This window comes from Ranitomeya variabilis, chromosome 3 (genome assembly GCF_051348905.1).
Source record: "Ranitomeya variabilis isolate aRanVar5 chromosome 3, aRanVar5.hap1, whole genome shotgun sequence".
In the NCBI taxonomy this organism is placed as follows: domain Eukaryota; kingdom Metazoa; phylum Chordata; class Amphibia; order Anura; family Dendrobatidae; genus Ranitomeya; species Ranitomeya variabilis.
In genome coordinates, this window is record NC_135234.1 from 72322903 (window position 1) to 72340094 (window position 17192).

General features: G+C 45.7%; 1 protein-coding gene across 2 annotated transcripts in view; it reads left to right on the forward strand.

Moving 5' to 3' along the window:
• Positions 1-17192, forward strand: part of NIT2 (nitrilase family member 2) — a 46369-nt gene that overhangs the window by 26784 nt on the left and 2393 nt on the right. For both annotated transcript variants that reach the window (XM_077294143.1, XM_077294142.1), the window contains exons 6-9: positions 1984-2058; positions 3175-3253; positions 4272-4370; positions 5026-5081. In XM_077294143.1, coding sequence (XP_077150258.1) covers positions 1984-2058; positions 3175-3253; positions 4272-4370; positions 5026-5081 — 309 coding nt within the window. The remainder of the gene's footprint in view (positions 1-1983; positions 2059-3174; positions 3254-4271; positions 4371-5025; positions 5082-17192) is intronic.

A 17192-nucleotide genomic window follows, 5' to 3' on the forward strand; every position in this document is an offset into this window, starting at 1 on the left:
CTGGTTATGTGACCTGTGAATATGATCGGCGCTGGCGGATACTGGACTCTCCAAAGATTGTGAAAATGAAGACGTAGAAAGGACTTTTCTGCACCGTCTGGTCCAGCGCCGTCCTTTGTGTATCCAAGAAAATCAGACATTGCAGAAGTGAACAAAAACCAGATATAACTCAGGTGGAGCCGAGCACCATGACAGCCGCACATACTGACACAGAAGGAAACGGCCATTGCTAGTGAGCGCTTATGGGCAAGATGACATTTCATCCTCTAGAAGGGACACATTGATGATAACAGGCCAGTGTAAAAACCTACTAATAATTGTTTGATTAGTTCATATTTTATAGTACGAGGATTTAACTACTGGACTATTCTTCTTAAACACTTCATAAATGACATGTTTAGTGATATAGTAGAAAAAAAAATTGTTCCATGTATAAATAGGTGGTAGAAATATTGGTTCTTTTAATCTTGTATTTAACATATAATTAGGATCAGACTGTATTTAGAAAACCACACTTGAGGATGTGATCGCCTTTTATCTTTTGGCTTGTTCAATGAATTCAGGTTGAAAATGCTGAGCAAGTTGTGTTATGATGATTAAGATGTATTTATTCTGGCACTTCAGTAGTTGTTTTTTGCGTTTCTTTATTGTTACATATAAATGCTGAATGCAATAAGTTGTAATTGGAAAAGAAAAAGGGAAGAAACGCACAAACATAAAATCAGATGATTCAAGGCTTAAAAAAAATACAAATTTGATAGGTCCCAAGTTGAATCCCTGTACAAATATAAACAAGGACACAACTAACACACATGCTTGTTTTCATAATTTTAAACCATACGTTTTTTTCAGAATTGCGCATCAAAATGTTTAATTTGATTTAACCAAAACAAAATATAAAGAAACATAGTCTTGTGACATATCAAATGAAAGCCGGTACCGTTCTGAGAAAAATGATGTCTCTCCCACCTCTATATCTTAATCATAGCCCGAGATATGATAAAAAATGTAAAGCCATACCAGGCCAAAATCCGCGCTTTTATAAAACTTTAAAAATCTGTAAAAAAAATTAACTGATGAAGAGAAAAATTTTAAACTTTTAATTTGTAATTAACTAAAGTTGTACTTCATAAAAACAAAAAAAATCTAAAGACGTAAGGTAAAAAAAATATTCATATTTGGATCACTTGATATGGAATGATTTTGGCTTAGAACAGTTGTCGAACAGGGCTCAGCACCGTCTCTGCAAAACACACATGAGGGTTATAAACACTTTCTGTAGACCAGTGATGCCATAAATGAACTCTTGATGAGGCAGACCTATTCCTTGGAAGCCATTTTAAGTGACTACATGATGAAGCTGCTCGAGAGAATACTATGGAGGAGGAGGGGGGTTGAAAAGCCTTCATCAGAGTAAAAGTGGTTACTATGAGAAATCTAAGGTTTAACACGTTTTATGGTTTGCTTCACATTTATTTCTATATTCCTTGTTTCCATTTGTGTTCCCTTGTGATTTTGCTGCCTTCAGTCTGAATCTATGTGCTTGAAGAGAACCAGGAAAACCATTGCATTAACTGGTGCGTCCGAACTTTTGACTTTTACTTTACATTCAGCTTATGTACCAGGAAATCTCCTGGTGCAAGCATTAAATGTATTCTTCGGACCCCATGTACCCAGCATAATCCAAGAAGCTTTTATGCACCGAGGGATAGACTAGAAATGTGCACCACACTTGTATACGTGTTTTATGATCACCGTCAGTAGCCAGTGGCTGTACCGTGGGATAGATTAATGGTTTCCTGATGTGTACCTCCAATCGAAATAAAAAGTGAGATGTGAACAGCGCCAGGATCTGTCATATCGCGGTGCTGTGTAGCTCTAGTGAACTTGTACCCATTGGTGAGTTTCAGCGGGGATCTGCAGTAAAACTGGGCTGTGCTTCCTCAGTGGTGAATTAACATTAATCTTTCATATTTTTAACAGCATTTTGCAAAATTGGAGTTGGGATCTGCTATGACATGCGATTTGCAGAACTAGCCCAAATATATACCAAGAAAGGTGAGACTAGAATTCACAATATTTTGCTTTTGTTTGAAGATTATTTTAGGTTATTTATCCTTTTTATCTATGTCATTTACTATAACAAATGTTTATAGCGGTTGTGTCACAACTGATCACTTATCCACAGATTAGGTGATATGTCCCACCTACCAGGACCCCCAGTATTCATGAGAATTTGGGGTTCTGATTGTCTGAACGAAGCGGTGGTCGAACATTCACATTACAACTATTTGTTTTCTATCAGACTGACCCAGATCATTGAGCAGATCACTCTCCATAAGTCCCATAAACTTTGAAGGGACAGGAGTGCGTGTTCGACCACTGAGTCTTCTAACAGGATACTCTGGACGCCATTACTTGTGAACATTGGTAGTGCCAGTGGTGGGACACACAGCGATCAGAAACTTATCGCCTATCCGGTGGATTTGTAATAAGTTGTCATTGTTGCACAACGCTTTCAGGGCCTTGTCCTATGTTTTCAAACACCGGCTATTTGGTCTCTTGGTGCATATGGACATTATAAAGACTGGTCAGCCCCTTGTGCCCAAATAGAGAGCAGCTCTGTGGGTATAAATCTGTGACGTCCATGCATGTAATTCTACATTGCGCCATAGCGGAAATATTTGCCTAGATGTGGTGAGAGAAGACTGATCTGCAGCGATCAGATGATCACCTTAAATAGGATGTTATGTTGGAGAATGTAAGGTTTAGCTCCATCTTCTCTTATTATCCCTGTAAATGATAATGACTTCTACCAAAAGTGCTCTGTTTTGTAACGGCACTGGTAGTATAATCCTACTGGAACAAGGGGATGGTTTGGTTATAACATAGTTACTTGTTTTTAAATATTTTACTTTTAATTGTGATTACATTTAATGGTGAGCGCACACGGTGTGGAGGACCATGCGGCCAAACCTCTGCTCACCCACCTTGGCCAGAGGCCACATGGTTTTGATTGATGATTGTGCATCCATTAGGCCATGGCAGGTGAGCACAGTTTTGATCTTACAATGTGGTCTCCTCTGAAAATTTCAGGGCACCTAAGTTAACTAGATCACCCGTTGTTTCTGTGAGACTGTGATGTTTGGCTTGACAACCTATTGTTTTGTTTAGGGTGTCAGTTGTTGGTGTACCCGGGGGCATTTAATATGACGACTGGTCCGGCACATTGGGAATTACTACAAAGAGCTCGGTAACTATGAAGGAAGTGGATGTAGACTAGTGTTAGATCTATACTGTAGGCAGAGTGTAATTTCCCATAGAGAAAAAGGGGGTGGTTGGAGCTTACCACGCTTGCAAGATTCTATAGAGTCCATGGGAGGCAAAACCGGTAGGTGCCATGTCTCCAGCACAGCATCAACAGAAGGAAAAAGAGGGAGAGCGGGACTTCCAGCGGCTCAATAAAACAAGTATTTTATTTAACAAGTCCTAAAAAAGACAAAAGGATAAAAAAGCTGACGAGTTTCTAACGTCCGGGACGCCCTTAATCATAGTCAATTAATGGCGTCCTGGATGTCTGAAACGCGTCAGTTGTTTGAACCCCGTTTCTTTTTTCCTTCTATAATTTCCCATAGTAAACCTACAGGTGCATCTCACTAAATTAGAATATCATCAAAAAGTGAATTTATTTCAGCTCTTCAATACAAATAGTGAAACTCATACATTATATAGTCATTACAAACAGAGGGATCTATTTCAAGTGTTTATTTCTGTTAATGTTGATAATTATGGCTTACAGCTAATGAAAACTCAAACATCATCACAACATTAACAGAGTGATGCATTTCATGTGTTTATTTCTGTCTGTAATGACTCTGTAAAATACATGAGTTTCACTTTTTGTATTGAAGAACTGAAATAAATTGACTTTTTGATGATATTCTAATTTTGTGAGAAGCACTTGTATATGTACATCTGGCATGTAGGGGCAGCTCATGAGTTTCCTGAAGTTTATATCCAAAGTGATTGTTTCAGGTCCTTAGTTCGATGGACGGTTAGCCCCCCCCCCATGCTCTCTGATCTTACACCCTATTTTCAGTCTAATTGCATTGCAAAACTATAGTAATGTTGCTGATCTTGGGATACCAGGACTAAAGATATGGGCCCCATAGGATTCTGAAATGTTGAGTTGAGCTGCTTTATTCAGATGTATCCCTAGTGGATAAATTGTGGGCATTTCTATTAATGAGTGAATTGTTCTGTCCTTTTAGGGCTTTAGATAATCAAGTCTATGTAGCCACAGCGTCGCCAGCTCGAGATGATAAAGCCTCATACGTAGCCTGGGGACACAGCACGGTGGTCAGCCCATGGCAAGTACTAATTTGAAATATGTCACACATCATTATTATTTTTTAAGGACAATTATTTCACAATAATAATATATAAGTGTTAATCTATGGTAAGTAATGCTTTATTTCTGGTGTGGCGGCATTGTAGGAGAATTGAGCACCCTATAGCATTGTCATGTATGCTCATGTGCACATTACACTGGTGCAGGTGTCCAAAATTACAGCGTTGTGGATGACAAAAATGCACTGAGCCCATCACTGCGATCTACCTGCATGACAAAGCTTTTAGGTAAACCATGGTGTGTTTTCTCATCTTCTACCATTTGGTAGGGGTGGCCCATTTGGCGAGAGTCTGAATGGCTTGGGTGATGGAGGAAGGGAAGCCCCTCAGATCAAGTGTAATTTGCAGAATACACGCAATACAGGGAAAGGGAAAAATCATGGAGAGCAGCCCACTGAAGTCAGCCTGTGCCCATCACATTCATTGATTTCAGCTTTCTGCACTTCACTGTTGGCAGCAGCCACGCTGGATACAGCTCTCCATTTTAGATGATACACTGAGCCCTAAATACAGGACACTCTTCCATTAATGCAGTATACCGTATCAAAGCAGAAAAACAGTGCCGGATATTATAAAGATTACTGGTGGGGCTCCTGATTATTTTTTTTCTTGCAGGGGAGAAGTCCTTGTAAAGGCCGGAGCAGAGGAGGCCGTCATTTCTGCAGATATCGGTAAATAAAATGTTGATTTAGTGGCTCTCTGTAGTATTCTTCACATACTATTTTTGTGATGTTTTCCATTTCTCTTGTAAAGATTTTCAGCTGTTTTATTTGGATTTTTCCACTCCTCTTATAGAGTCAAAAAGAGTACAAAAATGACGCACACAGACCTTGCTGCATGGTGGAAAAAGTCACCGATGTAAAAAAAAGAGGGATTTTTGGTACTTACCATAAAATCTCTTTCTTGGAGCCTTCATTGGGGGACACAGACAACCGTGGGTGTATGCTGCTGCTGCTAGGAGGCTGACACTATGCAAAAAGGGAAAAAGAGTAGCTCCTCCCTGACAGTATACACCCACCGACAGGCACCAAGCACCTCAGTTGGTGTAAAAAGCAGTAGGAGAAGCGACATAACTCAGAAAGTATAAGTACCAACTCAACTGGGGCACCAGGCCCCAAACACGGTACCAGAACAAACAAGTAGGGAGGGTGATGTGTCCCCCAATGAAGGCTCAAAGAAAGAGATGTTACGGTAAGTACCAAAAATCCCTCTTTATCGCTTCATTGGGGGACACAGACAACCGTGGGACATCCAAAAGCAGTCCCAGAACAGGGTGGGTAGAAAAAAACTAAGAGAATGGCTCAGGTCGGCCAGTGTGCAACCGCCGCCTGTAGCACCTTCCTACCAAAACCTGCATCAGACGAGGCTTGGTTATGAACCCTATAGAACCTCGTAAAAGTGTGCAAAGACAACCAGGTTGCGGCCTTGAAAACCTGCAAGGCGGAGGCCTGGTGACGAACAGCCCAAGAAGCTCCGACAGCTCTGGTGGAGTAGGCTCACATCCCCGGAGGGGGCCGTATCTCATGAACACGGTAGGATTCTGATATCGCTGAGCGAATCCAACGCGAGATCGTGGATTTTGACGCTTGGAGGCCTTTCCGACGACCCTCGGAAACAACAAGGAGAGAATCGGATTGACGGAAAGGGGCAGTTCTAGAAAGATAGACCCTAATGGCCCTGACCACGTCCAGTTTGTGAAGAGACCTCTCCAGGGGATGAACCGGGGAAGGACAAAATGAGGGGAGGACGATGTCCTCATTGATGTGGAAAGCAGAGACCACCTTGGGAAGAAACTCAGGGACCGGTCTAAGAACAACCTTATCCTGATGAAGACTCAGAAACGGGGAACGGCAGGATAGGGCTGCCAGCTTGGAGACCCTCCTAATAGATGTGATAGCAATGAGGAAGGCCACCTTCCAAGAAAGAAGGGAAAATGACACGTCCTGAAGAGGTTCGAAGGGAGCAGCCTGAAGAGCACCGAAAACCAGATTAAGGTTCCATTGGGGAACGGAAAGGAGGGGCAAGATGCGCAACTCCCTGTAGAAAGGCCTTTACCTGAGGAATGGAAGACAAGTCCCTTTGGAAAAGAATGGACAAAGCAGAGACTTGACCCTTTAGGGTACTGAGGGACAAACCCGAGTCGAGACCTGACTGAAGGAAGCCAAGGAAGTCCGGAATGGAAAAAGACATCGGAAAGACTTCGTTTGTTTCGCACCACCGGAAGAAAGCTTTCCAGTACCTATGGTAAATGCGAGAAGACGCCGGCTTTCTGGCACTGATCATGGTCTGTATGACCTGTTTAGAATGGCCGGACTCCTTTAGGACCGCGGCCTCAATGGCCATGCTGTTAAACTCAGAGACTGAGAACTCTGGTGGAAGAGAGGGCCCTGCGAGAGAAGGTCTGGCCAATCTGGGAGATTCCAAGGGGTATCCGCGAGCATGTTTACTAGCTCCGCGTACCAATGACGCCTTGGCCAGTCTGGCGCTATCAGGATAACAGGGATCCCCTCTAACTTAATCTTTTTTACTACCCTTGGGAAGAGGGGGGGAACAGGTAGGGAAATTGAAACTGGGACCATGGTATTACCAGAGCGTCGTGGCCGATGGCCAGAGGGTCCCAGGATATTGCGACAAACTGAGGCACCTTGTGGTTCATCTGAGACTCCATAAGGTCGATGTCCGGAGTGCCCCAGCGAAGACAAATTTGATCGAAGACTGCGGGATGGAGAGACCACTCGCCCACTGCCAGACTTTGGCGGCTGAGGAAATTGGCCGCCCAATTTTCGACCCCTGGAATGTGAACGGCTGATATGGCCGGAACGCGACGTTCCGCCCACTGAAGAATCTTTGCTGATTCCGCCATTACTTGACTGCTTCGAGTCCCGCCCTGGTGGTTCAAGTACGCCACAGCCGTGGCATTGTCCGATTGAACGCGTATGGGTAGGCCCATCAGGAGAGACTGCCAGTGGAGTAGGGCAAGGAAGATTACTCTGATCTCCAGGAGGTTGATGGGAAGAAGAGTCTCCTGGGTGGACCAGCGACCCTGCGCTGTGTGATGTCGGAAGACTGCTCCCTATCCGAGCAGACTGGCATCGGTGGTGATGACCTGCCACTGAAGGGGAAGAAAGGATGTTCCTCTCAGGACTGAGGAGGACAGTCCACCAGGTTAGGGACTGACGAATTTGGAGAGGAAGGCGAATGGGACGGTCCAGGGCATTCGTGGACTTGTTCCAGGTGGATAGAAGAAACAGCTGCAGAGGGCGCATGTGGAACTGGGCGAGGGATACGGCCTCCATGGAGGCATCTTTCTCAGGACTCCCATGCAGAACCGAAGTGAGCGGGGAGCTGGGTGTTTCAGAGAACGGACCGCTTTGAGGAGAACGGTGAATTTGTCTTTCGGGAGAAAGACCCAAGCCAAGTTCGTGTCGAACTGCATGCCCAGGAAGGACAGGCGCTGGGAAGGAATCACAGAGGACTTGTCTCTGTTGATAATCCAGCCGAGACGAGTCAGAGTGTCCAGAGAGATTTAGAGACTTCGAGCACAGTCTCGATGAGACGACCCTTTGATCAACAGATCGTCCAGGTAGGGGATAATTAGAATCCCCCTGGAACGAAGAATGGCCATGACCGCCGCCATGATCTTGGTGAAAACCCTGGGGGCAGACGCCAGGCCGAAAGCAAGGGCTGTGAATTGGTAGTGATTATCTTGGATTGCAAACCAAAGTAATTTCTGATGCCGTACACAAATGGGAACATGAAGGTACGCATCTTGAATGTCCACCGAGCAGAGAAACTCCCCGGGTTCCATGGCGGCAATCACTAACCGCAGGGATTCCATCCTGAATTGGCGGGGTCGGACATGGCGGCGGTTCAGAAACTTTAAATCCAGAATCGGATGGAGAGAACTGTCTTTGTTCGGGACTACAAAGAGGTTCGAGTAGAACCCGGAAAACCGCTCGTTGGAAGGAACGAAGACGTCTACTCCGGCGGCAACCAGAGACACCACGGCCTGAAGCAAATCGGGTAATTGGGATGGTTGTTTGGGTGGACAAGAGAGGAAAAAAAGCGATTTTCCTGGAGGGAGGAAAACTCGATTTTGTAGTCAGAGGTAATGATCTCTCTGACCCAGGCGTCGCTGGCCACCGACAACCAGACGTCCTTGAAGAAAAGAAGCCTGCCTCCCACCCTGGAAAGACTCCCAGGAGGGGGCGACCCGTCACTTAGAATGGTATCTGTTGGAACGGAAACCAGAGGACCTGGAAGGTTGACTCCTGGGCCTCCACCTGGGGGCTGGCTTGTAAGAAGGTTTTCTGCGTTCGCCCGAGGCCCTGGGGCACTCTTGTTGTGATGAGGAGTCTGAGGCTGCAAACGGGCGAAAGGGACAAAAAGGCCGAGGGCCTTTTCTGTTGAAAAAGCCTTTTGGCTTGGACTGAGGAAGGGATGTGCTCTTGCCTCCAGTTGTGTCTGAAATAATTTGGTCCAACCGAGCTCCAAAAAGCCTGGAACCATGAAAGGCTAAGTTGGTGAGGGACTTCTCAGAAGTAGTATCAGCATTCCATGCCTTCAGCCTAAGAATGCGGTGAATAACGACTATGTTGCTACTCGCCCTGGCCGCACAGGCTGCTGCATCCAAGGAGGCAGTGAGAAGATATTTGCCAGCGTGGTTAATCTGGTCAGCAAGTTCGGCTAGCTCTCTCTGGAGAAGCTGAAGCCAAAATGCCCCGGCGAAGAATTTTGTCTCAGGCAGAGACCGCCTTCGCCCTCCAGGTGGAGGCGAAACTGGGACAGAGGGAAGCGCCCGTTGCCTCGAAGGCTGATTTGGCTAGTGCCTCAATTTGTCTGTCCGTTGTGTCCTTAAGAGACGCACCATCCGGTAAGGACAGAACCGTCTTAGAAGAAAGACGAGAGACCGACGGGTCCACTTTGGGGGACTCTGCCCACTTAGAAAGAAGATCAGCACTAAAAGGATATAGAACATCCAGATGTTTTCTGCCCGAAAAACGCTTTTCGGGATGCTCCCAGTGCTTAGACAGGGTAGGCTCAAACTCCTCGTGGTTGGGAAAGGAGCGAGAGGGACGTTTGACCCGCTTAAAGGAAATGGAAGGATCCTGGGGAGGAGTGTTGAGAGATAGCCCAGATGAGACTATCCACGATAGCCTGCATACTAGAAGTCTGGTCTGAATCGGAGTCAGACCCGGACTGGGAATCCACATCAGACCCAAGGTCCTCCTCCGAAGAGGGGAATTGGGAAGAGGAGAGCAGCTTGAGTGCTGCAGAGGGACCCGGAGAGCTGGACGAAGAGCCAAACATAGTCCTCTTTCTATAATGGCTGGCTGGTTTGTCTCTGAGGGTCGTTATCAGGTGCGTGCGAATCGCCATGAGAGACGTTCAGAGCACTGGTGGCTGCAGATAGCTGTGGAAGTCGTTCAAGCACCTGGACCAGAGACTGGGAAACCTTAGTCAAATCAGATACTGATTGGGACATGGCAATGGCCCACTCTGGGGGAGGGGGGGTGCACTCATCCCGAGAGTCGGAAGCTTCCTGCGGTGCAGACATGGTAGGAGGACTGGCAGAAAGGCGACAATTGGCCTACTGACCACTTTTTCTTGCAGCAAGCGCAGGCATAATGCGTTATGGTAGGTTTGGAGAGGGAGGCTCCAGAAGAGTTGGACATAAGGAGATTCTGAAAATGCTATACTAATAATAACAGGCTTAGGTGAACCTGTAGGCTTTATAAGGGAGATACCAAGGAGAAGAGCAGAGAGAGCGCCGAAAAACAAGCCTACCGTACCGCAGAAAGCAGAGTTGTGTCCCCCAACACCACGATCCCTCCGTGCACAGAGTTGCAGAAGCAGGAGTCTCTGCGGTGAAGAGGAGGAGCGTGCCTAAAGATTGAGCACTGAGGTGAGTGAGCCAAAGCTCCAGATAGGGCCGTGCAATAAAGCGGGCGTGCCACATTTAAAAGAGCGGTCTTGAGTGGAGGAAAAAGAGCGCGGAGACAGTGTGCCCGAGGCGGGGGGCCTGGCCAGTCGGGGCAGTGAAAGTAAGATGTCGGGAAGGAAGAGAACCGGAGGTGCGCAGGGACACCCGGTAATGTTAGAATACTGCTGCGGGGAGCGGGAGGAGTCTATAAGGGAACAAACCCCCCGGGCACTGTGGAGTTAAGGGACAATGATCCATTACCTTCCTTGAAATCCGGCTCCACACGATATGAGGGTCGTTGGATCAGGAATCCTTCATCCAGAAGACGGCATCAACCCCTATAGCGCAGGGGGAAGGTCACCGCCGGTGACCACCGTCTTCCTGTCAGACCTCTCCGAGGTGAGGGGGACATTTTTGGCTAGGACCGCCACTAGTTAGGCCCTGGAGCACCTGTGAGGGTGACAGGGGATAATGTCCTGCCCGCGGCCTGAGAGTTGCGATGTGGGCGACACCACACTGCTCGCTCAGCCGCCTCTCCTGAGAAAGCAGAGTGAGTAACACCCTGTTTCCCTGAAATGCTGTATCTGAAAGACAAAAAGAGAATGTTACTAAAAGCAATAAAACCTGTAAGGGAACAAAGGTTAGCAGTGGATCTGACGATCCAGGTCCGCCTCCTACAGACACTAAGCACAAACTGAGGTGCTTGGTGCCTGTCGGTGGGTGTATACTGTCAGGGAGGAGCTACTCTTTTTCCCTTTTTGCATAGTGTCAGCCTCCTAGCAGCCGCAGCATACACCGACGGTTGTCTGTGTCCCAAAATAAAGCGATAAAGAAAAATAAAATAGAAACCCAAAGTTTATTTAAAAAAATATGTAACACTGAAAACCAAATGGTTCTTTTTTTTTTTTTTCAGAAATGTGCTTTTCACAGCATTTTTTTTTTTTGTAAAGCTTTTTCACCTTTTTTCTTTGGAACTAAAACACTGTGGCCAAATGTGTTCTGTGAGTCTTAAGGAAAATGTGAAAAACTGTTTTGTATTTTTTTTTTTTTTTTTACATGAGCATTCTTTTCATATGTTGTTCCACGTATGGCATTTTTTTTTTCTTGTGTTTTCCCTAAGGCTGAATTCACATATCCATGTTTAACGCTCTGAGCACAGAGCGGATGTGGCTTTCTTGACCCAAACTGAGCCTGAGGCTAAGTTTACATGATCGATTTTTTCTGAGTGACAGCACAGATGAGCATTTTTTTTCCCACTGGCCCAATCTTCACATGGAAAAAAAAAAATCACAAAATTCACTAGTGTTTTCTGTGTGTTGGATGTGACTCGCCTATTCAAGTCTTTGGCTTGTTTGTTTTTTTTAAATCATATATCATATAGACTGGGCTCGGAATGTAAAACATGGATATCTGAAACCAACTTTAATACACTTTCTAGAAATAAAAAGTGTGTGTGTTTACATGTGAATTTGTTAAAAAAAACATATAGATTAAAAATTCTGCAGAGACAGAAAAATATGTAATTGCCTGTTGTCCCCTTGATAACATGATGTGCAAATCTATGGAGGGCTCCTTATATCTGCAAGTGATTGGAATTGGGTACGGAAAGTATTCAGACCCCTTTAAATTGTTCACTCTTTGTTTCATTGCAAAATTTGCAAACATTTCTACATTTGTTTTTTTTTCAGTCAAGATGGGGTGCAGAGTGTACATTAATTAGAAAAAAATGAACTTTTTGAATTTACCAAATGGCAGCAATGAAACTAATAAATATATATATATATATATATATATATATATATATATATATATATATATATATATATATATATATTCTAATATACATACACAGGGTGGTCCAAAAGTAGGTGGACAGTATGTGTAATAGGGTTATGAAGGGAGAGATTTATCAAACTTGGACATGGTGTAAAGTGAAACTGACTCAGTTGCCCTTAGCAACCAATCAGATTCCACTTTTCATTCTTCAGACTCTTTGAAAAATGAAAGGTGGAATCTGATCAGTTTTCACAGATCCAGTTTTCACAGATAAATCTCCCCCAAATCTGTTTTCTTTTCAGATAATTCAAATAACCCATAATGGCAAATAATTTAAATACAGATCAAAGAAAATGGATTTTAAAGAAGTATTGAAAATCTCAAAATTCTGAAACAGTTAGAGCAAATTGGGTTGAAACATTTGGTACTCAAGCCCCAAAGAGACAAACCATTTACCGCATTCTTGACAAATTCGATGCCACTGGCTCAATCCTTAATGCTCCAAAACTGGTCGGCCCCTAACAGCCTGTACAGAAAATAATAAACAACTTGTTGCTGAAACATTTGTTCAGAGTCCAAAAAAGTCGACCAGAAGAGTCTCTTTAGAATTGGGAATTTCCAGGTCATCCACCTGACAGCACCATGGAGGTTGTCTTCTTATCCACAGTGGGACAGGAAACCACGAGCATAAAAGGACCCTCCCCTTACCAATCATCAGTGTTTTTTCTGTCCCACTTTGGATAGGAACTACGAGGACTCCGGCAGCTCCGTTTGGGGAGTGTGGATCGGGGGGTTTAGGCCCTTATTACCCTTCCCACTACAAGCCCCGTACGCTGAAACCCGACACAGGGTCCCTCAGCTCACCCGGTGCAGCGCTGCTCCTGGGATTGCCAGTCGTTTCCTCCTGGAGGGGCTCTCGACCGCGCACGCCGCCCGAGCGTTTTCCGGGTCTGCCCCTGTGAACGAGCAGACAGCCTGGCAGCTCACCGCAGCTCCGTCTCACCGGAACGCCGCACGCTGTAGCCCGGCATAGCTCTTCCGGGTCGCGGTCGACGGTGGGTGGGGTCGGCGCCTCCATCTCTCTATGGTGAAGATGGAGCACTTCCGGGGCATGCCGGCGAGCGCGAACGCTCCAACACCAGGAGGACAAGCATATAAGGTAAAGGGAGTAGGTAGGAAGCTATCCTGTATATTATCCGAAATGGAGGATACCGCCAGGATAGAGGGAGAAAGTCAGGCACACGTAAGTCCACTACAGAGGGCAACCGCTAATGCTCACCTCCCAGTCATATATATATCCTTCTAAAACGGTGCTGTCTCTATTATTATAGGTAGCCTCCGCCACCGTGGCTAAGAAAGGGAAATACAAGAAGTGCCCTATATGCTCCGTTAAATTAAAAGAGACATGGCAGAAACCTCTGTGTGAACCCTGCACTAATCGCATCCTGGGTGAAGAGCAGGCCTCTCTCATGTCAAACATGCGGGCTATTATCAGGGAGGAGGTACAGGCGTCAGTCTCCGGCTTAATGACTCCTCAACCCTCACAACCAGATGTTAGGAAGAGAACGAGGGATTCGGACTCTTCGTCTGAAGGAGCTTTGTCCAACTCAGATCTGGAGGAAGATGAGTTTAGAGACCCTCCCGAGAAGGGGAAAAAGTACCTTTTTTCCTCTGTAGACACGGATGAACTGCTAGGTGCGGTGAGGCACACCATGCAAATTGAGGAACCGCCAACCTCTCGTTCAATACAAGATGAGATGTTCGGCGGGTTACGAGCTCAGACCTCAAAAGTCTTTCCCGTTAATGCTCATATTCGCGGGATGATTCTGGAAGAGTGGGAGGAGGCGGAAAAACGCCTGATTATTCCGAAAGACTTCAAACTTCGCCTCCCATTTGATCCGGCGGAAGTCAAAGACTGGGAGGATGTCCCCAAAATAGACATTCCTCTAGCTAGAGTCTCCAAAAGGACTGCAATACCCTTTGAGGACTCATCTAACTTAAAGGAGGCTATGGATAGAAAAGCTGACAGTCTCTTAAAAAGAGCCTGGGAGAGCTCAGCAGCTGTAATGCGTGCGAACATAGCGGCGACCTCAGTGGCACGATCTATGCACTTATGGGTAGATGACCTAGCAGATCAGCTTGCCTCTAAAACCCCTAGAGAAACTATAATAAAATCCCTTCCCCTCCTTAAAATTGGTACAGATTTTCTAGCAGACGCATCGGCAGAATCAGTAAGATTTACGGCCAGAAATCAATCCCTCTCAAACGCAGCCAGAAGAGCGATCTGGCTTAAGAACTGGTCAGGGGACGTACATTCCAAAAATAAACTCTGTGCCATTCCATTTTCTGGGTGAAGAGTGTTCGGGCCGGTACTAGATGACATCTTAGAGAAAGCGTCGGATGATAAAAAGGGGTTCCCGGAGGACAAACGCAAAAAGTTTCAGCCCTTTCGGAGGTCACGTTTTAATCAAAAAACTGACTATAGGGGGAAAGGGAAACAGGGAAGGTGGAGTTACCCGAAGGGTGGAGAAGCTAGAGCTAAAAATAAAGAGTCCACCTTTTCAGGTTCAACATCGGGCTACCACAGGAAGTGACGCCACCAGAGTGGGGGGGCGTTTAACCAGTTTTTTGGGGGGCTGGCAAAAGATCACTACGAGCCCATGGGTGTTACAACTGGTTGCTCAGGGTTACAGAATAGAATTTTCTTCCCCTCCCCCACAAAAATTCCTGATCTCCAGCTCCCATCTCGCCTTGACATCCCCCATGTGGGTAGACATTCAGGACCTGCTGAAATCAGCCGCGATTGTCCCAGTACCTCCCCAAGAAATAGGACAGGGGTTTTATTCAAGCCTGTTTTCCATATTAAAACCCTCGGGAGAGTCAAGAACTATTATAAACCTCAAACATCTAAATTCTTGGGTAGTGTACAAACGATTCAAGATGGAATCGCTAAAATCTACAATTCCCCTCTTGGACAGGGGGGTGGTGATGTGCACCCTAGATTTAAAGAGTGCGTATTACCACGTTCCTATCTGCCTAAACCACCAGAAGTATCTAAGGTTCGCAGTAGAAAGAGAAGGGGAAGTCCTTCATTACCAGTTTCGCTGTCTTCCGTTTGGTCTAGCTTCGGCCCCAAGGGTTTTTACGAAGATTATGATAGAAGTGGTAGCCTACCTAAGAAATCAAAATATCATAGTCATTCCGTATCTAGACGACTTTTTAATAGTAGCAGACACAGTGGAACAACTCAGAACCGACTGTCAGTTTGTAATCTCCACTCTGCAGAATTTGGGGTGGATCATAAACTGGGCAAAATCCGATCTAGTACCCAAACAGAGGATAAAATTCCTCGGAGTCAGACTCAAGTGTGAGAATGTCCTTTCTGCCAGAAGAAAAACTGCGAGGCATAATAGACAAGGTTCATCTTTTCACAAGGAGCAGAGTTACCATCAGAGATGCCATGAAGATTCTGGGGCTGATGACGGCTTGCATCCCTTGTGTAAATTGGGGTCAATTTCACTCCCGACGTCTTCAGCAGGCGATGCTCTCTTCCTGGGACAGAAGACAGGGATCCTTAGACAAAGTGATACAGCTGCCAAACCAAGTGAAGACTTCATTACGCTGGTGGACAGATCCCAAGAACCTCAGGCAAGGAGTGCCCTGGAATCATGTTCCCGAAGTGATAATTACCACGGACGCAAGTCAACAAGGCTGGGGAGGTCACATCCAGGGAAGGTATTACCAGGGTCAATGGACCCGGGAAAACAGCACGCGATCCTCGAATTTCAGAGAACTGCTAGCAGTCTGGAAGGTTCTATCTTCAGCACAAGCCTTGGTGAAGAACAAACACGTAAAAGTACTCTCGGACAACACAACAGCAGTTGCTTTCCTTCGACATCAGGGTGGTCCGAGACACAGAGCTCTACAACAGTTGGCAGAACGAATCTTCAGTTGGGCAGAGGTGACGGTTCTCTCGATCTCTGCAGTTCACTTGGAAGGTTCCAGCAACCTAGTGGCGGACTTCCTGAGCAGAAGAACGATTCTATCAACAGAATGGGAGCTAAACAACGAAGTGTTCAAAGATTTGTGTCATCGTTGGGGGAACCCGAAAATAGACCTCTTTGCGACCAGACAGAATGCAAAGGTCAACGTCTTCTACTCGCTAAACCCCCAGGAAAACCCGGCGGGAGTCGATGCTTTCTCCCAATCATGGGAAAGGGGTCTGTTGTATGCGTTCCCTCCACTTGCGCTAATACCAAGAACTCTCAGGAAAATTGCAGAGGACAGAGCCAAGGTCCTGCTTGTAGTTCCATACTGGCCGAAGAGGAGTTGGTTTGCCTTACTAAAGAAAATGTCAAAGGAGAGTCCAGTTATTCTTCCACAAAGATCAGATCTCCTCTTTCAAGGGCCCATTCTCCACCGAAGTCCAGAGACCCTTCGTTTATCGGCCTGGATCCTGAGCGGCAAGTCCTAAGGGCAAAGGGCCTATCGGACGAGGTGATTTCTACGTTAAAAGGAAGCCAGTAACCTCGGCAATCTATTCCAAAATTTGGAAAAAATTCTGCAGCTACTGTGGAGAAACTACAGTCGATACTGACCGGCCTAATATACCGAAGATCCTTGACTTTTTACAGGCAGGGTTTAAAGCAGGTCTTAGGCCCAGTACTTTGAGGGTACAAGTAGCGGCCTTTAGTGTTTTTTATGACTGTACTTTATCAGCTCACCCATGGATAAGTCGATTTTCCAGAGCGGTTACTAGACTGAAACCATTAATAAGGAAAACTATTCCACCTTGGGACTTAAATTTGGTCCTTAATGAATTATGTAAAATTCAGTTCGATCCAGCGGATAATCCAGACATAGGTAAATTGTCCCTAAAAACTGCCTTTCTTGTAGCCATTACTTCGGCAAAGAGACTAGGAGAGCTTCAGGCCCTCTCTATTCAGGATCCATATTTACAGATCTTTCATGACAGATTGGTTCTAAGACTGGACCCAGCTTTCCTCCCGAAAGTGGTCTCCGAGTCAAATATTAATCAGGAGGTCATACTTCCTTCCTTTTTTCAGTCACCCAGAAATCAAAA